Source organism: Tiliqua scincoides, chromosome 4 (assembly GCF_035046505.1).
Source record: "Tiliqua scincoides isolate rTilSci1 chromosome 4, rTilSci1.hap2, whole genome shotgun sequence".
NCBI lineage: Eukaryota > Metazoa > Chordata > Lepidosauria > Squamata > Scincidae > Tiliqua > Tiliqua scincoides.
In genome coordinates this window covers 113,372,245-113,398,132 of record NC_089824.1, presented here as the reverse complement: position 1 = coordinate 113,398,132, position 25,888 = coordinate 113,372,245, and the positions used below count along the sequence as shown (strand labels likewise).

General features: G+C 43.6%; 1 protein-coding gene across 5 annotated transcripts in view; it reads right to left on the bottom strand.

The window, feature by feature from the left end:
- The window catches only part of RASAL2 (RAS protein activator like 2), a 336,215-nt gene that overhangs the window by 190,063 nt on the left and 120,264 nt on the right, over positions 1-25,888 (bottom strand). For all 5 annotated transcript variants that reach the window (XM_066622767.1, XM_066622763.1, XM_066622764.1 and 2 more), the window contains exons 2-3: positions 21,801-21,928; positions 4,571-4,697 (exon numbers count right to left, since the gene is read on the bottom strand). In XM_066622767.1, coding sequence (XP_066478864.1) covers positions 4,571-4,697; positions 21,801-21,928 — 255 coding nt within the window. The remainder of the gene's footprint in view (positions 1-4,570; positions 4,698-21,800; positions 21,929-25,888) is intronic.

Below are 25,888 nucleotides of genomic sequence, written 5' to 3'. Positions count from 1 at the left end.
CTGCATTGAGTTTGCTTTGTATCGGGGTTGGGCAGGCACTGAGGGGGAGAAGGTGTGGGATTTTTGAATGGGAAAATCTCCTGGGATGCTGGGTTGTTGCTGGGGAAAGCAGGAGAGGGGGTGTGGGATTTTTGAATGGGAAGATCTCCTGGGATGCTGGGCTGTTACTGGAGAAAGAAGGGTGGTTGCGGGGCTTTTGAATGGAAGATGGGGTTGCGTGCCTGGTGCTTGGAGAATGATCCTAAAATCCTAACTTATCCAAAGCCAAATTCATTACTAAGTACGGATTTGAACCCAGGATTGCAAGGTCCAAATTAAACAGCCTGGCCACTGGCCCATACAGAATTATGCACTTCATAATCAAGATAATAAATTCAGCTGTCATCCTTCATAAAACATAATGCTCATTTATTAAGACAAGTCAGATTTTTATTTCTGTGTCTTTCAGGACAGGGGGCACAGGAGGGGGGAATCTCTGTATTGCTATTTCTCTCCTGGCTATTTTATCCACCCTCTTGGGCTTTTCAGCATTTGGTGTCCATTCCAAAGCTATTTTGAGTGTGGCTGTTGCCTGGACTGCTGGTAGCACATACCGCTGGCTGCCATCTGTTTTCTCTTTTCCCTTCAGTCGTGTCCAGTACTCTCTGATAACAACTCTCATTGTAATGTTTTTGTTTTTTAAGAGAGGCGCTTAAGCATCCAGCCCACTGTGAGGTACAATGTTCAGCCAATGGGAGATTCTTATGTGCAACTTATCAGGAACTAACTAAAATAAATGAAAAAATAGTGAGATCCAAAGCCTTGGCCTTCAAATCAAAGTCTTTTCCTTTAACTTGGATCCCGTCTGCTCGTTCCTTCCTGTCAAAGCACTGTCTGTTAAAAGATCTTGTGTCCGATAATATTGGATGCATTATTAGCACTGCAAGCCTTTAAATAACCCAAATGAAATATGTAGCCAAAAACAGATTATTCTGTTATCTCAGTAGACTTTTTTCCAATTAAGCTGTACACATGAACAAGATCAACAAGGAGGTTAACAAGGTTTTTAGGACAACACTCAATCTCTAGGCAGCTTATTAAATTGTCATTAGAAGTAATGGATTAAAATATTGTTCACTCTCTGTACAAATGGTTCTGCAGTTCTGACTGGGACAAATATCACAGATGCAAGCAAAGTATACTTGGGATACAATTTGCTGAGCACACCTACTACACATTCTCCACTCAAGTCAATGGACTACAGCAGTGTTTCCCAAACAGTAGGTCAGGACCCATTAGTGGGTCGTGAGCCAATTTTTGGTAAGTCACAAAAAGTTTCTGAAATACTTTTTAAAAAATTTACAAGCACCCTTGCTCAGTTTGCAGAAGAAAATTGCAGCAGTGGGCAATCCAGATGGAGAGAACGTTCTCATGGCTGGAATGCTAACCTGTGGTACAAGGTTATCTTCATGCCCGCAAATTAAAATGTCACATTTTCTGATTACTTCTAGTAATTGGCATGCTGTAGATCATGTGTGAACCTAGTTTCAGCCTTTTGTATGGCCTGGAAGTCCCTAACTCCACATCTTGCTCTCCAGTTCAGTCTTCTGGGTACCCTAGAATGACTGTAAAGGTTTGGAGGAAAAGTCCTTCAACTCCATTTCTAAGGAGAGTCTAGCAAACATTTACATGCACACACACTACGTATAAAGTCTCTAGCAGCTTCGGGGTACAGGACCTCGATTATCAGCATCATCACCATCCTTCTGCATATCACAGCTGCTCACTCTTTAGCTGAACTTGGTGTTAATTACTAGTCTGGCGCCACCAAGGGGCCTAGGACATCATAATGTAAATACATTATATACCTATAATGTGTGCTGATTCAAGCAGGGTAGCTTTTGAATTTGACTGATAGTAATTTTGTCAAAGTTCAGATGTTTCAAATGCAGTTCAAGCGTTTTTGGAAGTGCACCCAGTGTACCAATCACCACTGGGATAACCACTGCTGGTTTGTGCCATAATCTTTGGATTTCAATTTTTAAATTCTGATATTTACTAATTTTTTCATGTTCTTTTTGTCAGTTCTACTATCACCAGGTATTGCTGTATTGATAATGGTCACTTTATTTTTTCTATTAATGTGATGTCTGATGCGTTGTGCACCAAAACTTTATCAGTTTGTATTCGAAAATCCCACAAGATCTTCACGCTCTCATTTTCTGTCACTTTTTCTGGCTTATGCTCCCACCAATTCTTGACTGTTTTGATGTTGTAATTTCCGCATAAATTCCAATGGATCATTTGAGCCACTGTATTATGTCTGGATTTATAATTCGTTTGCGATCTTCTTGCAGGAACTAAGTATATGGTCAATTGTTTCTTTGGCTTCTTTGCACAATCTGCATTTTGCATCATTTGATGATTTTTCAATTCCAGCCTTTATTGCATTTGTTCAAATAGACTGCTCTTGGGCTGCTAATATTAAGGACTCTGTTTCTAAGGTTTCAGATGTTAACCATAGCCAGGTTTTTTCATTATCTATTTTGTCTTTGATCTTTTCCATATATTGGCCATATAGTGTTTTATTGTGTCACCTTTCAGTTCTTGTTTTTATAGCATTTTTCTTATACTCCTGTTTAGTTTGCTTAGCTTTTAGTAACTTCCTATTCTTTACTTCAACAAGTGCTTTCTTTCTATATCTTTTAATAGATCTAGTAAAGCTATATGGCCCATTTTCCACCCAGCTTAACACCAAATTTCACTTAATAGTTGTATTTCTGTGCCTCTTGACTTCCATCTCAGAAAATCAAGATGGCACTTTATTCTCTCAACAGTGCCTAGAATCTGCCTCTGAAAAATGCTTATGGAGATGAGTACCTTGTTAACAGAAACACAAGGCAGTTGCTTCAAAAAATGCTGCCACAATTACTATTATTGGAATTTGCTAATTACGAAACTACAAGTATGCTTCTACTCCACAACTGCAGTTTCTTACTCAGATGATAGTTGATTAAAAGGTTCATGGAAAAGCAAAGCTGGAGTGCAACAACCTCTTCTGTACATTCTTCCCAACCACAGAAAGTGACTGCTGTCTAGTGGTGTCTCTTAGCAGCAGAGATCCAAGGGCCCTTGGAGTTTATTTGGATGCATTTCAAGGGAGTCACTCTGTGCTGTCATTTCCAAGAGGAAGGGCCATTCATAGCAACAGTTACTTGAGTAGAAGCAGGTGGCAGGCAAACAGGACACACAGGGAGAGCACATGTGTGTGCTGTGCATGTGTGTTTGACAAATATGTAGAAGCGGATGACTGGAGATCTGTTGCAAAGGTTCACGTGTGAGCAGAGGAGGCCAGCCATATTTACGTGTCTGCATATAAGTGGTAGGTGGAGATGGCTGTGTTCTTTTATAAATCAAAAAGTGCATGCAGATTAGGTTAACTGAACCTTCCCCTTCCTTACATTTTTGCCTAGTCTGAGTTACATCCAGTACTAGAAATGAGCCGGAATGGAGAAAAATGTGCCTGAAGTGAGTGTGGCAAGTTAAGGTGAGGGGATGGACAGAATTTATTGATCAATGCTAAAAATGTCTACCTCAGCTTCCAATGACTGCTTCCAGATTTAGCTGTGCACATTTTTATTGTTAAAAACCAAACCTTCACCCATCACTTTGTGTGCCAACAGAAAAACATGGCTGCTCCCATTTGGTTCTTAGCAACTAGTTACTTAGGCTGTTTTAAAAATGAACTGCTTCCTAGCTTTGTTTTACACAGGAATGAGGCAGACCTCATACAAACAGCAAACATGACTGCCTGTACAATATCTTGTTTGCCAGAATGAAGAGCAAGACATTTGACAGAAGGGGCTTGAACTCATAGTCCTTGGACACCAGCTCCTTATGCATGGTACCACTATGAGAGCTGGTCAGAGAGGGTGAGGCTCTCACAGCCAAGCCAAGCTGTGGGGACCTTTGGCCATCTGATCTTTTTGTTTCAATGCAGCTCCCCCCTCACATTTTTTGAGAGACACTTTCCACTCTTTTCCTTGCAGGACACGAATGCTTTTATCATAGATTTACTAGATGACGTGGGTGAGGTTCCAGAGGTTTTATGCTGACTTGGGTGGGGGGCACTGTGGCAATGACCAATGAAAGTCGTTTATCTAAGAACAGATTGCAGCTGAGTCCTAGCAAAACCAAAACCTTGATGAAATTGTAACTCAGCAGCTCAAACAAGGGATTGGAGCCACTTTAAATTGACTGTAAAAGATGCTGCACAACTGACACAAGCTGGGATAAATGGCTACACATTTCAGGGCTGCTCAGTAGCCTCCAACACGAACGGTTCAGTGTTATATAACAGCCCCCTGCCTGGGAACACAACATAAACTTCACTAATATTCAGATAAATCCTAAGCTTTGAAGTAATTGAGCTGTTTGACATTAATCAAAGAGGTTGCTGCTATATGACCTTCACTGGAAAACCCTCAAAAGATTGCCAATTCAAATAAGAGGACTACAGCGCTGCTGGCCAGGATACAATTTCTGGAACAGGGAAGAATGCTACATTGACTAGTCTACCTGTGCAACTTACCAAGCTTAGTAGCCCCCTCTGGTGGATAGTCAGGAAACTGACCCTCTGAAGGAACACTCACAGTACGCCGTAGACAACGCCCTTTGATAGACTCCGTCAACTGCTCTTGTCCTCCTTCGACAGTCATCTACACACAAAAAGGTCACATTATAATTTTCTCTTTTTTTCAAAATTTGGAGCTAGAGACAAGAAGTTGCCCTGTACAGCAACTCAGAAGTCCATACCAATTTTTGTTTTTCCAAAGTAGCACAGGTTTTCAAAAACTGAAATTTCATGGTTTGAAAAGAATAACTCACATTCTAGTTTTTACTGAAGCATCTCAGATACAGTATGGAGTAGCGGTTAGAGCGTTGGATTTGAACCAGGAAAACCCAGGTTCCAGTTTCAACTCAGGCATGAAGTTTACTGGGTGACCTTGGGACAGTTACCGTCTTTCAGCCTCATCTACCTCACAGGTTTATTGTGAGGATCAAAAGAGGAAGACCCATGTACACTGTCCTATGCTCCTTGGAGGAAGGGCAGTACATAAATGCAAAAAACCACACCCATTCCCTTCAAAATTTCTGGTCATTGACTAGATTAATTTGTAGGTTTGGATTTTCAGGCACCACCAGAATTAGGTATACAACACTAAACGCCCAATCCTGAGCTTGGCAGTGTGCACCACTTTACTGGTTTACTGCTGACGCGCACCATCGCAAACATGTGACCAAGCACATTTGTGAGGGTTAGCACCAGCCAAGCACCAAAGTTAGCCCAGCGCAAGCCTCCTCTGGGCCAGCTCCAGTGCTGGGACTGTGTTCCACCGCGCAGCAGTCATCTGGACAGCTGGGCAGTGGAGAGGTGTGTGAGAGTGTGGGGAGAGGCAGGGAAGAGGCATTCCAGGACGGAGAGAGGCGGAAGGAGGGAGCGGGGCGGGAGGGGACAGGACCAGTGGAGCTTGGTTCCACCGGATCCAGAGCCCCATTTCAGACTGCATGGTCTGACACAGGACTCTTCGATTCTGCGCTGGCTCAAGAGCCACGGCAAAATTGAGTAGCCCCATTGTGGGGCTACTTCCCTTACTTGTGGGAAGGTGACAAAAATTCCCTCCTCCTGAGAAGGTGACAGCTCAGGTTCAGGCTGCCCGTCTTCTCAGTGGATTATTTTTTGTAGAAGCCCATCCTCCTATATTTGGGGGGGATCATGGGGGTGGATTAGTGGATCATGGGCCAGATCTTACAAGTGACCACCAATTGGCTCACTGCTCACCTACATGGTTCTACTGACTTCAGTGTTGATTTGTAGCCAAGTCCTTTATAATTGACTACAGGAGACAGTGATCTGGACCTTTCAGCTGGTGACAAGGGGGATGTGGGAAGGTAGCCAGTAACTTGGCTCCTCACTTCATGTTCTGTCCTAGAATGCTTCAGGTTTTATCTGGGAAAACAGTCCTTTGACAATAGTCTCCTTAATTCGAGAGAGAACAGCTGGCTGACAATCCATTAATCATTCTCTCTCCAGGCACAAGGCAAACCCCTCCCTACCCCCTGAGCATGTGAAGGAAGGCTAAATGGCAGCAATTATCATCTCCATTCTTTCCCCCTCACTGCAGCTCCTGGTGAAGGGAGGGATTGCTGCCCCAAGTGACGCCTAAGAGCCTGGAGAGAGACTGATTGCCTATGTGCATTACAAAAGGTCAGCAAGGCTGTTTTTAAACCACCAGAGGAAAGGGACTTTGTTCTTTAAATTGATTTGCTTTAGTGTGTTTTTTGCCATCCACCTGAGTTCTCGAGAATATTGAGACTCAACCTGTATAGGAAAACTGTTATAAAGGCTCAAAATAGCAGGGATATGAGTGGAAGAGCTGTGTAACTTGTCACAATGATGTGACAGGCACTGTCCAATAGGCTCCCATTACACTTGTTCAACCACATTACACATAGTAGTTAAATAATGGGATGTGGGGTGCTGGTAGCAAGTGAATTTTCTCAAAAATAATATATGGCTGCTGAAGTGCTGAGATAATACAGTGTCCTGGCAACACAAGTGCCACCATGCAAAAAGAGGACTCTGAATCCCATGTAATAATTGAGCTGCCCAATAATAAAAGTTTGTTGTCTAGCAGTTCTTATCAGAAGTCAGTATCTCATACTAGCAACGTATTCAACTCACAGTATATCCCACATCTTAGCATTTCTAACCAAAGTAATGCAGGCTGGGTAAAACCAAACTTATGCTAAGAAATACCAAAGCCATGAATGTCTGTAGCCATGCTGAACAAGAGCAAATGTCTAGGGAGTTTGGGGGGAAGTATTTAGGTGTTTGTGTTTGCTTGTGTTCAGTGAAGCTAATACAATGTAATATCATTATCACACATTATAGTTCATAAGCTTAATGATGTTATGTTAGGGGGAAAATGATGTTTACAACACCGCCTTGTCCATATTTGGCAAGAAGACCAACAAGACAGCAGACTGGTTTGAAGCCCACTCTGAGGAGTTGACACCAGTCATTGAGGAAAAGAGGAGAGCTCAAGCAGCATACAAGGCCTGTCCCAGTGAGCGCAACCTGCAGGTCCTCCGAGGTGCTCGCAGCAAAGTCTAGCAGACTGCCAGGAGATGTGCTAACGACTACTGGCTCCAGCTCTGTTCCGAGATACAGATAGCAGCTGACACGGGCAACATCAAGGGGATGTATGATGGTATCAAGCAGGCACTAGGTCCAACACAGAAGAAAATTGCCCCTCTGAAGTCTGCAACAGGCGAGGTCATCCAGGATCGGGCGCAGCAGATGGAACGCTGGGTGCAGCACTACTCTGAGCTATATTCCAGAGAAAATGTAGTCACCGAAGAAGCGCTGAACAACATTGAGTGCCTGCCTGTGCTGGAGGAGCTTGACAGTGAACCAACCCTAGAAGAACTTCACGTGGCCCTGGACTCCCTTGCCTTTGGCAAGGCACCTGGAAAAGACAGCATCCCTGCTGAAGTCCTAAAGTGCTGCAAAGAGATCATCATCACTGAGCTGCATGAAATCCTTTGTCTCTGCTGGAGAGAAGGTGGAGTACCTCAAGACATGAGGGATGCAAACATCATCACGCTGTACAAGAACAAAGGCGACAGGGGTGACTGCAACAACTACCGTGGCATCTCTCTCCTTAGCGTTGTAGGAAAGTTGTTTGCCCGAGTTGCACTAAAGAGGCTCCAGGTACTTGCAGAGAGCGTTTATCCAGAATCACAGTGGGGATTCCGAGCCAACAGGTCCACCACTGATATGGTATTCTCCCTTAGACAACTGCAGGAGAAATGCAGGGAACAATGACAGCCACTCTTTATAGCCTTCATAGATCTCACGAAGGCTTTCGACCTGGTCAGCAGGGACGGCCTCTTCAAGATTCTCCCCAAGATTGGATGTCCACCCAGGCTCCTCAGCATCATCAGATCCTTCCACAAGGACATGAAGGGCACTGTTGTCTTTGATGGCTCCACATCACACCACTTTGACATCCGAAGCGGCGTGAAGCAGGGCTGTGTTCTTGCACCAACCTTGTTTGGGATCTTCTTCGCTGTCCTGCTGAAGCATGCCTTTGGAACCACAACAGAAGGCATCTATCTCCGGACCAGATCAGATGGAAAGCTCTTCAACCTCTCCAGACTGAGAGCAAAGTCCAAAGTCCAGCTGAAATGTCTGCGTGACTTCCTCTTTGCCGACGATGCAGCTATCACTACCCACTCTGCCAAAGATTTCCAGCAGCTCATGGATCGTTTTAGCAAGGCCTGCCAAGATTTTGGACTGACAATCAGCCTGAAGAAAACACAGGTCATGGTTCAGGATGTGGACTTACCTCCCTGCATTACAATCTCTGCGCATGAACTGGAGGTTGTCCATGACTTTGTGTACCTTGGCTCAACGATCTCCGACACTCTTTCTCTCGATACCGAGCTAAAGAAACGCATCGGTAAAGCAGCTACCACGTTTTCCAGACTCACAAAGAGAGTCTGGTCCAACAAGAAGCTGACGGAACATACCAAGATCCAGGTCTACAGAGCTTGCGTCCTGAGTACACTTCTGTACTGCAGCGAGTCATGGACTCTTCACTCACAACAGGAGAGGAAACTGAATGCTTTCCACATGCGCTGCCTCCGACGTATTCTCGGCATCACCTGGCAGGACAAAGTTTCAAACAACACAGTCCTGGAACGTGCTGGAATCCCTAGCATGTATGCACTACTGAAACAGAGACGCCTGCGTTGGCTCGGTCATGTCGTGAGAATGGATGATGGCCGGATCCCAAAGGATCTCCTCTATGGAGAACTCGTGCAAGGAAAGCGCCCTACAGGTAGACCACAGCTGCGATACAAGGACATCTGCAAGAGGGATCTGAAGGCCTTAGGAGTGGACCTCAACAAGTGGGAAACCCTGGCCTCTGAGCGGTCCGCTTGGAGGCAGGCTGTGCAGCATGGCCTTTCCCAGTTTGAAGAGACACTTGGCCAACAGTCTGAGGCTAAGAGGCAAAGAAGGAAGGCCCATAGCCAGGGAGACAGGCCAGGGACAGACTGCACTTGCTCCCAGTGTGGAAGGGATTGTCACTCCCGAATCAGCCTTTTCAGCCACACTAGACGCTGTTCCAGAACCACCTTTCAGAGCGCGATACCATAGTCTTTCGAGACTGAAGGTTGCCAACTAGGGGGAAAAGGATATGTATTTAGCATGACCAAAACCAGCTAAAAACCATCTCTGAAGTCTGAAATATGTTTGATTCAGAACAAAGGCCTTTCACTGAGTTCTAGTGTCTGCTGTAAAAGATGCAAACTGCAAATTACCGGCTGGGTGTCATCAGAAAGGAATGTGAGAGAGATTCCTTTGAAAGGAAACAGGGAACAAAATACATTCCTCTTAATCTTTTATAAAGACAAAATTGCAGGGAACACCTAAGTCATTTAATAAGTATAAAACAAATGTTTAATAATGCAATGGGAAATAGTTATATGGATTAAGAAATACAGGAGAATCAAATGAACTCTGTGTTACCTCTCTGAGTCAGAGCTGGATGAAGGCAGAGGTAATAAAACTAGGATGATACAAGAGGCACCAGTCATAAAACAATCAGACAGGAGGAGATAAGAGTTAGTAACTGTCAGGCTAATTAAGTGATAAATGAGAGTGAGGCGGCTTCAAAAGAAAGTTAAGAATGCAATTCCAAAACTGCTCTTAGACAAAGAGAAGTAGGATTTAAACAAATCCAATATTTTAAATATAACTAAATATGCTGGATTTTAAAGGAAACTTTCTTTAGAAACCCAAAATGTGTACAACCATCAAGAAAAGTTTCATGTGGTACCACAGCAACAACATAGTGTGTGATTGTATTTTGTAGCTACTGTTTATGAGACTGCAATTAGCAGTTACCAGTTAAACTGTCAAAAGTAATGGATTAAAACGTAGACTGAACAAAGCAGTCTTTTAAAGACACTTTTGAACTTAAATCCCTGTGACTAAGTAGAGAGCCAGTGATTTGCATTCAAGTTTCCTTAGAACTAAATGCAGTATGAAATACATAGGATGTTTGCAGATATTCTTAATCAGTATAAGTCAAGAATAAAAGTTTGATTGCTGATGTTATTAGAAGCCAGAATATAAAATCCACAAGAAAGGAGAAAAGCTATTAAGTTTACTTAGCCAGCTAACAAGCAGATCTGTCTCAGCCTGCCCCAAAGGTTCCAGAATTTATGGCATGCCACAGATAGAAAACTCTGTAGGTACAGACTTATAATTAGATCATGAAAGTCAGCAAGTATATTGAATTCTTCACTAGTTAAAGAATACAATTGAAGATATAGATAAAAAGGTAGATTCTAGCTTTTAGAATTATTTGAATTAAAACATATCAAAACATAGAATGAGCAAGAAAGCTAAATAAGAAAATAGCTAAAATCAAAAGACTTAGGTCTCAGATATGTCAACTACAAATGCCAGCCTGGAGTTAATTAAGAGTTTGACAGGAGACTCTAGAGAAGTTATAGCTTACAGATAAGACACAAGACATATAGAGAACTAAGGGGAAGACCAGACTATTAATGACTTTCTGGTGGTGCCAAAGTATTTTTAATAAGAAAATAGTAAATCCTGGTTGACAGAACAGATATGAAACTTAGTGGATAATTAGGTAACTACAAATCTTAAGTTGACAAGAAAACCATTAGCAAAAGATATTTGAAGAATGTCAGAAGGGGCCCAGGTTGAAAATATTCTTTAAAAAACACAGTCTGTATTCTAAAGTTAATAGAGAAACAAAGACTTAGAAAACGCTTAAAAAACTAGACCGTTCAAGATTAGAATAAGTTAGTACATCCCAAGACAAATAAAAGGAATCTAAACTCTAGTATGTAAGATGCATAAATAAATGAATAGAGAATTATTCAGGAAATCAGCTTTGAATCAAAAAGGGTCAACAGTGCCACCTACTAGGATTTTGAGAGAAGTGCAATTACCATATTTGGCACAAGCAGTAACCTGAGATATTCAAATGCATGTTCCTTATATGGCACAACCAATCAGATGCTAGAAGCCTGTGGCCAATCAAAAAAGAAGTTCCATTTCTGACATCACCAGCTCTTCAGCCAATGATAGTGAGATTTTTAGAACAAAGAAAAGACCTATATAAACTAAAACACACATTGAAAGTTGCTTTTTCTCAGGAGACACTGAGAGAACACAGCTCTCTGTGCTCCCATTTTGAACCACCAAGAGAAGCCCATCGCTGGCAATGAATAAAGCTTGCTAATAATCGACATGCTTGCTTACCGAGTCTATTCTGAGTTTGTTTTCAGCTTTGCTTTTGAAGCTCAAATTTGAGCTTGCTTGAAGTTTGCTGCGGAAACAACTTCACACCTCACAACAAAAGGGCTGATATTACTCACATCCCTCTGGTGTTGCAGCAAATTAATACATCATAATGTACTTACCCTCTTTGTACTTACAAAGAGGGTATGTATTTACCCTCTTTGCTGCATGTAGGAGGGGTGAGCACCTGTGTAGTCTAGTTCTCTGATAATTGAGAACTGTCATGATGCAAACAGAAGACATGACATTGCCCATCATAGTCATTATGTCTTCTGTACTATGTGTGGAGATGACTTCTTATTAACTTAATACACTATCAATAAATACAATATCAATAATCAATTACCTATTGTTCTTTCTCTCTCTTTCCCCACACCCCAAAGTTTTTAAGAACTCAATGTCATTCTCAATGTCTTACTTTTCTCACGACAAGTTCTCGTCATCCTTTCCCGTTTTCTTCAATCAACTGACAGCCCAATCCTATTCATACTTTCCTGGGAGTAAGCCCCATTGACTCTAATGGGACTTACTTCTGAGTAGACATGCATAGGATTGGGCTGTGAGTCTGCTCTAACTGGCATTTTCCATTAACTTCCTAGAACAAATGTTAATGGCTTAATTTCTATACTGTACTATAGAATACTATATTCTGAGTCTTTGATACAGCTGACCGCTATTTCTCTTCCCCCCTTCTTAGTTCTCCAGGTTTTTTCAAGCAATGTCTTGTTATGGTTTCAATCATATTTTTTAACCTAAGGCCCTTTCAATTATTTAATTTCTTCATTTTTCTTGTCTCCGTACAAGTTCCTCAGTGATAAGTATTGGTCCATACCTGTATTCTCTCTACTCTTTCCATTCTACTTCTTGGTCCCACAATTCATTATCGTGGTCCAATACCACCTTTATGTCAATGACTTAGAACTCTGTTATTTACCCAATCTTTCCCTTCCTTTAACCCAGCTCCGAAGTTTTCCCACTGGAATGCCCATCCACCAAAGAGACTGCCTCCGTTTTTGCATTTCAGTGTCTCCTTAGGACAACATCTATTTATCTGGCTTTCTCCAAATGACCTCTCTTTCTCTTTCCCCTCCTGAATGTGTCTTATACATCCCTTTCACTTGCAAGTCCAGGAACAGGGCTTGTGCCAATCGTATACAGTGCCAAACAAGCTTCAGACCGCCACCACTACTTTAAGGAACTGGGTTGAACAAAGGGAATTCCTTGCAACATATAGCCCCAGGGCACCATGTTCCTGTTGCAGCTTGTAGTACCAGAATTGAATGCTACTATCATTAGGTAGTTTGGCTCTGTGAGACTGCCACTCTTCCGGCTGCCCTGGCTGCTGGTTTGTTTCTGGGCATAGTTTAAGGTGCTGGTGTTGACCTTTAAAGCTCTTCACAGCTTTTGGCTGAGGAATCTGAAAGATCACCTCTTTCCATATACTTTTCTCCCAAGGTTATCCAGAAGGCCCTCCTACATGTGCTGCCAGTATCCGAAGTTCAGTTGGTGGGAGCAGCATTTTCCCTAGTGGTGTCACAACCACAAAGCTAACTCCTAGTTGAAGTAAGAACTAAACTCTTCCAGTTAGCCTTCTAGCAGAGGCTTAAGACATGATTTCTGGTTTTGTCTTGCTGCTATAATTATTATGTTACCTTTTTTGTGGTGGCTTTTGTTTTTTATTTGGTTTTTAGTGTTTTAATTTTGTTGTCAGCTGCCTTGAGCCTTTTGTTAGAAAGGAGAAAGATAGGATATAAATGTTCTTTTAGGGAACTAAAACTTTAGTTCTTTTAGGGAACTAAAAAGAACAGTATACAGTAAGAATAGACTAAACTGGATTAGCACTTCCACACCTTCCATCCAGTAGGTAACAAAACATGTTTTCCAGCTATCTAACCAGTTCTGTATGTTATACCAAAACACCCCACCAAATATTTTTAGTATTTAAAATGTTATTATTGCATAATTCAGTAGCATAACTAAGGGGGTGCAAGGGGTAGCAGTTGCACCAGGCATCAAGCTTTAGGGGGGCAACAAACTGAGCTTGACACTAGTGACCAAAATTGTGAAAATCTTGGTATGTATGAATAATACCATCATGTTATATATCATTGGAAAGGTAATTTTATGCTGAATGCAATGAAACAAACCACATTGGAATATCTGTATTCTATCAAAGGTTACGGCCAATTAACCATAAAATGAAAACACAACTGCCTTATGGAACAAAAAGTGGATTTTCTTAACTCAAAACTGACTTATGAAATTGATTGTTCTGAGAGACAATTACATGTTTATTATGTTATTGACATGTTGCAATGACAATGTTATCATGATTCAGCATGAAACCAATAAGGTGTTTTTATGAATCAGCTCTCATTTCCTTGCATCATAATACATTTATCCCTGCTTTTTATCCCTGGGTAAAAAGGCACTTTTTCAAGTGGTGCTCCTCTTATATTTAGCAGGGGGAGAATAACCATCCCTTTTCCCTCTTCACCCCAGCACAGTGTCTCTGACCAATAAGGGGCATACTTTTTATTTACTTAATTAAATTTGATTTTGTCAAGGGGGGGCTACAAATCTTCTTTGACCCCAGGTAGCAGATAGATGCCTTAGCTATGCCACTGAAAGAGGGGAGGCAGCAGAGCAAGTGGATGGCAAGCTGCTGGGGGGAGGAAGTGGGTTCCTCCAAATTTTCACTTTTTTAAAAGCCTGGGTGTGACATCACTTCCTGTTGTGACATCACTTCTGGGGCAACATTTTGAGCTTGGCACCGGGCCACACGATCATTAGCTACACCACTGGCATAATTATCTTGCATTTCTCTGTAACACCTAGAATTCACAATCAGAAGCTCCAGAGTAAACATACTACAAGTCTTTGCTTGGGGCAAAATGAGAAACTACTATGAATAAGGCAAGCAGTGAAATCTTGCTGACTAAACCCATTGTGGAGAAGCCACAATGGTGTATCCTCCCTACACATACAATGGCTTTGTAATTGAAAGCCTGAGCAATCCCTTGCAGTAACCCCTCAGCTCAGTTACAGAATTAGCAAACAGCTGTTGCCAACTGTCTGGTTAACTTCTCCTGATGGCCCCAAAGAGGTCTACAAAACAGCTCTTGAAGCATTTTGCAGTTTAACAATGTCCAAAACCAGGTAACCATCAAAGCTCAGCTTCACTCAGTCTCTTGGAATGCTCTACAGCCATTCAGCTGGAAAACCACACAAATATTAACTGATCCAATTTAAAAAAAGATTTGCTGTACCGATAAACACACAACTGGAACAGGAACATTACATAGCCACCCAAAGTCATAAGCAGAACTATAGCTAAGGTGGCATGTGCTCTGCGCTAAAATAAACATACCAAAAAGACTCAGAGCCAAGGTAAAACCAAGCTCTGCAACCTGTATATACAGGGACCCCAACCACTTTTTATTGTTTTAACAATTTGCTGTTTTTATCCTTTTTAAGTCTCTCTGGGAGTCGTGTCAGCTCAACAGAAGGCAAGAATGTTTAAAATAATGTATATTATTTGCATAATTTATTCTGGTTTTTGCAAGGTTTTTGCAGGCAATGAAGCCTCAATCCTGACCACAGGGAACCTTATTCAGCAATTCTTATGGTTTTGAATTTCAGCAGGCGTTAGCCAGACACTTTCAAGCATATTTTTCAGGAACAAGGATTAGAAAGGTGTGCTTCTCCGCATTCCAACTTTCCTGTGAGCTCTCTCTCTCTCTCTCTTTGTAAGTTACATATTATTCAAAGGTACAAGTTGTGCACATCTAGATCAGGGATGGCATTTATTTTTTTTTAACACACACAGTGCAACCTAAGAAGTGCAGTCAGCTCAGTATGTTCCACACAAGGCTGGGTTGGCACCTAAAACTGGGTCTCTGAGCACAGGGAGGACACACAAACACTCAAACCACTGAGATGCAAGTGGGCAGAAAATTCAGGAAGGACATGGATTACTTCTGGAGCTAATAGTAGGCAGCTTAGGAGTGACTTCTCCCCTGTCCTGATGGAGAACACCATCCTACAAACAAAGTCAAGTTGACTACTTCCAAGGGACAGTGTAAACCACTCGCCTCAGTGCGAGTTCAGCAGCAGGGCGAGGAGGCCAGGGACCCAAACACTGTCCTTCTCTTCCCTTGAGAAGAGGGCAGCAAACCAGTGAAGGGTTTTTAGGTACCCCTAAACAAACAAAAAAACTATGCAGTCAGACAGCCAGCAGCAGGGTGCGGGCTATCCAGTGTTTTGCATCGAGAGCCACATGTATGACTATATGCCTCTGGGGCATAAATCATGGGTGCGTCCTCAGTGCAAGGAGCTCCAGGGACTCAGGGAACGCGTCCGCTCCCTTGAAGCCTTGGTGACCAACCTGGAGAAGCAGAGGCAGGCAGAGAAGGACCGTGAGGTCCACATGGTGACTTGCCTGCCTGGTGCGAGGCTGCAGACATCACTTCTTGTCTAGACAGGCTGGTAGACAGTGCTGGGGAGGAGGTAGCGGTTGTGGTGCATGTTGGCACCAATGACGTGGGCAAGTGTAGCCGGGAGGTCCTGGAGGTCAAATTTAGACTATTAGGTAGAAAACTGAAAGCCAGGACCTCAAAGGTAGCATTCTCTGAAGTGCTACCTGTTCCACACGCAGGGCCAGCTAGGATCAGGGGTCTCAATGCATAGATCAGGGGTCTCAATGCATGGATGAGACAGTGGAGTAGGGAGGAAGGGTTTAGATTTGTTAGGCACTGGGGAACATTTTGGGAAAAGCGGGGCCTGTACAAGAGGGACAGGCTTCACTTGAACCAGAATGAAACCAGTCTGCTGGTGCATAACATTAAAAAGATAGCAGAGCAGCTTTTAAACTGATCCCTGAGGAAAAGCCGACAGGAGCCGAGGGGCATCCGGTTCAGGACTCCTCTTCCCTATGGGACGAGGATGGGGAGGTTAGAGAACAACAAGGTAAAGTCAGATTAGGAGAAGAAATTGGGAATAGTAGCATGATGGGATGTGATAGACAGTTTGGCACAGTGAGAGGATGCGGGGACAAAGGAGCGAATAAGCAGCCCATCCTGGGGAATTCCATGTACAAATGCTTTTATGCAAATGCCCAAATTCTCTGAGCAAAGATGGGAGAACTGGAATGTCTGGTGACTAGGGAAAACATTGACATAATGGGCATAACGGAAACCTGGTGGAATGCGGAAAATCAGTGGGATACCACAATCCCGGGCAATAAACTCTACAGGAGGGACAGGCAGGGGCATGTTGGAGGTGGGGTGGCTGTTTACATTAAAGAAGGGATAGAATCCAGCAAAGTAGAGATTGAAGGTGGGTTCGACTCCACCACAGAATCTCCGTGGGTTAAATTACCAGGCCTCAGGAGCGATGTAATACTGGGGACATGCTATCGTCCTCCGGACCAGAAACCAGAAGAGGAAATGAGGAAACAGATCAGGGAGGTGACAAGGAGGGACAGGGTTGTAATCATGGGGGACTTCAATTATCCTCATATAGACTGGGTCAATTTGTGTTCTGGTCACGAAAAGATCAGATTCCTTGACATGGTAAATGACTGTGCCTTAGAGCAGCTAGTCATGGAACACACAAGAGGACAGGTGACTCTGGATTCAATATTGTCTGGATATAATATGTTAATCCTGGATTAACACAGGACCTGGTTAGAGATGTCAATGTTACAGAGCCGATGGGGAACAGTGCTCATGCTGTGATCCGTTACGACATGCACGTCGGGGGAAGAGTACCAGGCAAATCTCTCACAAAAACGCTTTACTTCTGACGAGGGGACTTCCCTCAAATGAGGAGGCTGGTTAGGAGGAGGTTGAAAGGGAAGGTAAAAAAGAGTTCAATCTCTCCAGAGTGCATGGAGGCTGCTTAAAACAACAGTAATAGAGGCCCAACGGAAGTGTATACCGCAAAGGAAGAAGCGCTGCACTATGTCCAGGAGGGTGCCCGCATAGCTAACCAGACAAGTTAGAGAGGCCATAAAGGGCAAGGAAGCATCCTTTCATAAACCGGAAGTCTTGCCCTAATGAAGAGAATAAAAAGGAACATAAACTGTGGCAAAAGAAATGTAAGAAGGTGATACAGGAGGCCAAGTGAGACTATGAGGAACGCATGGCCAGCAACATTAAGGGGAATAATAAAAGCTTCTTCAAATATGTTAGACGCAGGAAACCCGCCAGAGAAGCAGTTGGCCCTCTGGATGGCGAGGGAGGTTAAGGGGATATAAAAGGAGACTTAGAGATGGCAGAGAAATTAAATGAGTTCTTTGCATCTGTCTTCACAGCAAAAGACCTCAGGCAAATACCACTGCCCGAACGGCCCCTCCTGACCAAGGAATTAAGTTCGATAGAGGTTGAAAGAGAAGATGTTTCAGACCTCATTGATAAATTAAAGATCAATAAGTCACCGGGCCCGGATGGCATCCACCCAAGAGTTATTAAGGAATTGAAGAATGAAGTTGCTGATCTCTTGACTAAAATATGCAACTTGTCCCTCACAACGGCCACAGTGCCAGAGGATTGGAGGATAGCAAATGTTGTACCAATCTTTAAAAAGGGAAAGAGGGGGGACCCGGGAAACTATAGGCCGGTCAGCCTAACATCTATACCGGGTAAGATGGTGGAATGCCTCATCAAAGATAGAATCTCAAAACACATAGAGGAACAAGCCTCGCTGAGAGAGAATCAGCATGGCTTCTGTAAGGGTAAGTCTTGCCTCACAAACCTTTTAGAATTCTTTAAAAAGGTCAACAGGCATGTGGATGTGGGAGAACCCGTGGACATTATATTTCTGGACTTTCTGAAGGCGTTCGACACAGTCTCCCACCAAAGGCTACTGAAAAAACTACACAGTCAGGGAATTAGAGGGCAGGTCCTCTCCTGGATTGAGACCTGGTTGAAGACCAGGAAACAGAGAGTGTCAATGGGCAATTTTCACAATGGAGAGAGGTGAAAAGTGGTGTGCCCCAAGGATCTGTCCTGGGACCGGTGCTTTTAAACCTCTTCATAAATGACCAGGAGACAGGGGTGAGCAGCGAGGTGGCTATGTTTGCAGACGACATCACACTTTTCCGAGTTATGAAGACCAGAAGTGATTGTGAGGAGCTCCAGAAGGATCTCTCCAAACTGGCAGAATGGGCAGCAAAATGGCAGATGTGTTTCAATGTAAGTAAGTGTAAGGTCATGCACATTGGGGCAAAAAATCAAAACTTTACATATAGGCTGATGGGTTCTGAGTTGTCTGTGACAGATCAGGAGACAGATCTTGGGGTGGTGGTGGACAGGTTGATGAAAGTGTCGACCCAATGTGTGGCGGCAGTAAAGAAGGCCAATTCTATGCTTGGGATCATTAGAAAAAGTATTGAGAACAAAACGGCTAATATTATAATGCCGTTGTACAAATCGATGGTAAGGTCACACCTGGAGTATTGCGTCCAGTTCTGGTCGCCACATCTCAAAAAGGACATAGTGGGAATGGAAAAGGTGCAAAAGAGAGCAACTAAGATGATTACTGGGCTGGGGCACCTTCCTTATGAGGAAAGGCTATGGCGTTTGGGTCTCTTCATCTTAGAAAAGAGACGCCTGAGGGAGGACATGATTGAGACATACAAAATTATGCAGGGGAAGGATAAAGTGGATAGAGAGATGCTCTTTACACTCTCACATAACACCAGAACCAAGGGACATCCACTAAAACTGACTGTTGGGAGGGTTAGGACAGACAAAAGAAAATATTTCTTTACTCAGCGTGTGGTTGGTCTGTGGAACTCCTTGCCGCAGGATGTGGTGACGGCATCTGGCCTGGATGCCTTTAAGAGGGGACTGGACAAATTTCTGGAGGAAAAATCCATTATGGGTTATAAGCCATGATGTGTATGTGCAACCTCCTGATTTTAGAAATGGGCTATGTCAGAATGCCAGATGCAAGGGAGGGCACCAGGATGCAAGTCTCTTGTTAGCTGGTGTGCTCCCTGGGGCATTTGGTGGGCAGCTGTGAGATACAGGAAGCTGGACTAGATGGGCCTATGGCCTGATCTAGTGGGGCTGTTCTTATGTTCTTATACTTAATTAATTAAATCAGATTTTGTCATGGAGGGGGAGCTACAAAATCTTCTTTGATTCCAGGTAGCCTTAGCTATGCCACTGAATGGGGGAGGCAGCAGAGCAAGGTGGGTTCCTCCCAATTTTCTCTTCTTAAAAAGCCCGGATGTGACATCACTTCTGGTTGTGACATCACTTCAGGGGCAACATTTTGAGCTTTGCATCGGGCTACACGATCATTAGCTACGTCACTGCCTGCAGCAGACAGAGCCACTCTCTTTCAAGTAGTAGAGGTTTAATGTTGCAAACTCCCAAATTGCTTTTGCTAACTACAAAAGCTGTAGAGAAGCAGAAGCCACATGCAGTGGCGTCAGTAGGATTCGCATCACCCGGTGCGGGAGGCCTGCCTGTCACCCCATGCAGTGGGCGGGGCAACACCCCAGGTGGTGGGCATGGTGATGTACCATCATCACGCCCCCAGTGGTTTTTTGGCAGTACCTTTTGTTAGAACACAGACATTTCAATGTGGTTTGTTTCATTGCATTCTGCATGAAATTACGTATTGACTGATATATAACATGATGGTCTTATTTCTCCAAATTCTGATTTTAGTGATTTTGTAGAGTCACACACACACACACACGTGTCAACTTACTAACACCTTATTGCATCAGTTCTCAATCTTTTAGCACCGGGACCCACTTTTTAGAATGACAATCTGTCCAGGACCCATTGGAAGTGATATCATGGCCAGAAGTGACATCATGAAGCAAATTAAAATAAATAATTATAAATAATTAAATTAAAATAAAAGAAATAAGTAAGGGGGAGCCAGTCCTGTTCCATCAAGTGAATCTACTCTGAATTGCAGCCTGTGAGCTCAAGCCTATGCATGTCTACTCTGAAGTAAGTCCCATAGTGGTCAATGGAACTTACCCTGTAGTCTGCCTGCAATAACACCCCCCCCCCCAAAAAAAAAAGAATCAGTGAGATTTCCATCCCTCCCAGTGCCCAGTTTAAAGTTCTTCTATTTCAGGAATATCAAGATCAAGACCCACCTGGCTTTACAAGCGCAAAATAGAAAACTTTCCCCTTACCAGTTCAAGCCTCTTTTTTGTCCTTTTTAGTGGGGGGAGAGGCTGCCTTCTGGAGTATTTGTTGCACTCCAGCTCCATCTGATCAGGACCATTCTGGTGTCCTCACATTCCCCTTTGCCTGGCCTGACCACCAGCCAAGGCACGTCTGCCTACTCGCGAGTAAACGCAACCGTGAGGCTGCTTTGCTTTCCATAGGGCTCAATACACTGCAGCTGGGAGGGAGGGACCTCTTTCTCTCTTTTGTGTTTCTGGGGACTGCAATGGATCAGGACCATTCTGATGTTGTTGGAGTCCTGTCAGCCTGCCCTTTCCGACGAACTAAGGCAAGTTCACCTACTCGCGAGTAAACGCGGCCACGTGGCTTCGTTTTGGGTTCAATAGATTGGGATGGGACCTCCTCAGGTGTTTTTTGGGGGCTGTATTCATTGGACTGGGACCATTCTGGTGTCGTTGGATTCCTCTCAGCCTGCCCTTTCTGAAAGACTATGGCAAGTACACCTACTCAAAAGGAAACACGCAATACGGCTCACTTTCACTTTCCATAGGGATCCATTCATTTTTTCTTTCTGGGGTTTTGGCCATAAGATTTGAAGGAAAGGAGCTATTCCAATTCTGTTTCTTGCATTGCATTCTGCTGGGGATTCCGCATCCAACAGTGTATGGCATGACAGTGTAGCTCCTAAAGCCGCGATTTTAGCGCATCATCCCCCCAGGGCGCGTCACCCAGTGTGGTCCACACCTCCCGTACCCGCCTAGCGACCTTCTGACCACATGGGAGCTTTTAACCATTTTCAGTTTCTCCTCCTCTTTCCCCCATCCAACCAACAGATCCTCCCTGCCCAAGCAGCTTTCTGTGAACCGGCCTGATGAAAGAAAAGTATGAGTATGAGAACATGGGGCTCTGCATGTGACTGCAAGAGGGGTTGGGGGAATTAAAAAGCGGTAGAGTTTATTAAAAATTAAATTAAAAATTAAAGCGATAGAGTTAAAAAAAATGTGGAATAATTCTGTTAATGTACTTAACTACTTAAACCAGAACTCTAGGAAAGTGAAAATTTCTAAAGACTGGCTATTTGCAAAATCTTATGAAGGCCAATTACAGTATTTCATTTTATAAAAATTAAAAAAAAACTTTTCTACTTCCCATCACATATGCAGTAAAACTGGAAGTAGTTTAATCCCTACTGAGGCCAAAATACTCTTTGAAACAAGGAAATTCTTGCATATTTAGTCTCTTACCTCCTTTTCCTTGTTCAGCAGCACAAGCTGGCTGTCTGTCAGAATGGAGTACTTTGTTTCCCATATTATAGTTTCTGAATCAGAGAACTGCCCACAAGATAGCCTATGGGTTGGTGGTCCTTTCACATCTGAAAAAAAGAGAATAAAACTGAAATGGTTTGTGTGTTCAGGAGCCTCTTGTGAAGGAAGCTGCAACAGTACTTCTTGTACTGAAGAAGAGTATTTCTCACATTAAAGATCAGGTATTATGATAAGATTCACTTACTGACATATCTACAAAAAGAAAAAAAGTATATTGAAAACCACTCTCCATGGACACAACGTGTCAGTCATTACTATAATTCACAGCCATACCATAATTACCAGTATGGATGTAGTTAAGGTCAAGAAACAAATAAAGATGCCACTCAAATATCTTCCTCCTGACAGCGATGACATTGGCAGGTACAAAAGCTTTACAGCCCTAGAAGTTAATCTCTTCTAAGCTGGAAATTTCTGAACTTCCCTTGGCTTGAAACATAAAGGTACACAACAACAAATACAGGCCTACAAAATTGAGGGTCAGAAAAGTTTTTCCCAAACATTATGGTGGTTTGATATGCATTTGGGGTGCCGATTCCAAAAATGGCATCCGTTTTGCCCGATCACGTCTAGTTTTGGAGACACGGCATAGCCTCTTTACTGAATGGTTCAAGCATCTTCTTCATGAGGAAGCCATGGAGTAGGCTTTATGAAAAACTGGAAGTGATGTTTTTTCACCTTTAGGACTCAGTCTGAGCCTGGCAGACATCCATGGCCTCTGCAGGGCCCAGACGACCCTCTGGACCCTCTGGCTCTGCCTCCCTCACCTCCAGAGGGGGGGTACACTGGTAGGGCCCACAGACCTGATCTGCAGAAAAGTGAATCTGCGAATACAGGATTCAGAAACATAGAGAGGGGGGTTTGCGACAGATGTGAGGACCGCATGGTGACTTGCCTGCCTGGTGTGAAGGTTGCGGACATCACTTCTTGTCTAGACAGGCTGATAGATAGTGCTGGGGAGAAGGTAGCAGTTGTGGTGCATGTCGGTACCAACAACATGAGGAAGTGTAGCCAGGAGGTCCTGGAGGCCAAATTTAGGCTATTGGGTAGGAAGCTGAAAGCTAGGACCCCAAAGGTAGTGTTCTTGGAAGTGCTACCTGTTCCATGCACATGGCCAGCTACACAGGCAGAGATTGAGGGTCTCAATGTGTGGATGAGACAGTGGTGTAGGGAGGAAGGGTTTAGATTTGTTAGGCACTGGGGAAGATTTTGGGACAAGCATCACTGTACAAGAGGGATGGGCTTCACTTGAACCAGAATACAACCAGACTGCTGGCACATAACATTAAAAAGGTGGCAGAGCAGCTCTTAAACTGATCCCTGAGGAAAAGCCGACAGGAGCTGAGGGGCATCCGGTTCAGGACTCCTCTTCCCTATGGGACGAGGATGGGGAGGTTAGAGAACAACAAGGTAAAGTCAGATTAGGAGAAAAAATTGGGAATAGTAGCATGATGGGATGTGATAGATGTTTTGGTACAATGAGAGGTTGCAGGGATAAAGGAGCTAATAAGCAGCCCATCTTGGGGGATTCTATGTACAAATGCTGTTATGCAAATGCCCGAAGTCTCAGAGCAAAGATGGGAGAACTGGAATGTTTGGTGAATACAGAAAACTTTGATATAGTGGGCATAATGGAAACCTGGTGGAATGCGGAGAATCAGTGAGATATCGCAATCCCGGGCTATAAACTCTACAGGAGGGACAGGGGGTGTGTGTTGGAGGTGGGGTGGCCATTTATTTTAAAGAAAGGGTAGAATCCAGCAAAATAGAGATTGAAGACAGGTCCAACTTCATCATAGAATCTTTGTGGGTTAAATTACCAGGCCTGAGGAGAGATGTAATCTTGGGGGTATATTATCATCCTCCAGACCAGAAACCTAAAGGGGACCTTGAAATGAGGAAACAGATCAGGGAGGTGTCAAGGTCTGACAGGGTTGTAATCATGGGGGACTTCAATTTAATATTGTGCGGTACTCAGGACTTGGTTAGAGATGTAAATGTTACTGAGTCATTGGGGAACAGTGATCATGCTGCGATCCGTTTCGACATGCACATCGAGGGAAGAGTACCAGGCAAATCTGTCACAAAAACTCTGACTTCTGACAAGCGGACTTCCCTCAAATGAGTAGGCTGGTTAGAAGGAGGTTGAAAGGGGAAAAAGAGTCCTATCTCTCCAGAGTGCGTGGAGGCTGTTTGAAACAGTAATGGAAGCCTAGCAGAAGTGTATACCGCAAAGGAAAAAGGGCTTGAGTGAGTCCAGGAGGGTGCCCGCATGGCTAATGAGCCAGGTTAGAGAGGCTGTAAAGGGCAAGGAAGCTTCCTTTCGTAAATGGAAGTCTTGCCCTATTGAGGAGACTAAAAAGGAACATAAACTGTGGCAAAAGAAATGGAAGAAGGTGATACCAGCGGCCAAGAGAGATTATGAGGAGCGCATGGCCAGCAACATTAAGGGGAATAATAAAAGCATCTTCAAATACGTTAGAAGCAGGAAACCTGCCAGAGAACCAGTTGGCCCTCTGGATGGCGAGGGAGGGAAAGGGAAGATAAAAGGAGACCCATTGATGGCAGAGAAATTAAATGAGTTATTTGCATCTGTCTTCATGGCAGAAGACCTTGGGCAGATACCGCTGCCCAAACAGCCCCTTCAGACCAAGGAATTAAGTTCAATAGAGGTTAAAAGAGATGTTTCAGACCTAATTGACAAATTAAAGATCAATAAGTCACCGGGCCCTGATGACATCCACCTAAGAGTTATTAAGGAACTGAAGAACGAAGTTGCTGATCTCTTGACTAAAATATGCAACTTGTCCTTTAAAACAGCCATGGTGCCAGAGGATTGGAAGATAGCAAATGTCACACCGATCTTTAAAAAGGGAAGGAGAAGGGACCCCAGAAACTATAGGTTGGTCAGCCTAATGTCTCTTCCAGGTAAGATGGTGGAATGCTTCATCAAAGATAGAATCTCAAAAAAAGTCTTGATGAGGGAGAATCAGCATGGCTTCTGTAAGGGTAAGTCTTGCCTCACAAACCTTTTAGAATTCTTTGTAAAGGTCAACAGACATGTGGATGAGGGATAACATATGGACATTATATATCCGGTCTTTCAGAAGGCATTCAACACGGTCCCTCACCAAAGGCAACTGAGAAAACTGCACAATCAGGGAATTAGCAGGCAGGTCCTCTCACGGATTGGGAAATGGTTGACGACCAGGAAACAGAGAGGGTGTCAATGGACAATTTTCACAATGGAGTGAGGTGAAAAGCCCCAAGGATCTGTCCTGAGATTAGTGCTTTTCAACTTGTTCATAAATTACCTGGAGACAGGGTTGGGCAGCGAGGTGGCTGTTTGCAGACGATACCAAACTTTTCTGAGTGGTGAAGACCAGAAGCGATTGTGAGGAACTCCAGAAGGATCCCTCCAAACTGGCAGAATGGGCAGCAAAATGGCAGATGTGTTTCAATGTAAGTAAGTGCAAGATCATCCACAGTGGGGCAAAAACTCAAAACTTCACATATAGGCTAATGGGCTGTCTGTGACAGATCAGGAGAGAGATCTTGGGATGGTGGTGGACAGCTCAATGAAAGTATCAACCCAATGTGCAGTGGCAGTGAAGAAGGCCAATTCTATGATTGGGATCATTAGAAAATGCATTGAGAATAAACGGTTAATATTATAATGCCATTGTACATATCGAGGCACTTTTTCAAGTGGGTGCTCCTTTTTTTAGCAGGGGGAGAGTAACTGGCCCACCTCATCTCACTGTCTGTTCTAGTGGCTGTCTGCTGGTATTCATTTGCATCTTTTTAGATTGTGAGCCCTTTTGGGACAGGGAGCCATTTAGTTATTTGATTTTTCTCTGTAAACCGCTTTGTGAACTTTTAGTTGAAAAGCAGTATATAAATACTGTTAATAATAATAATAATCGATGGTAAGGCCACACCTGGAGTATTGTGTCCAGTTCTGGTCGCCACATCTCAACAAGGACATAGTGGAAATGGAAAAGATG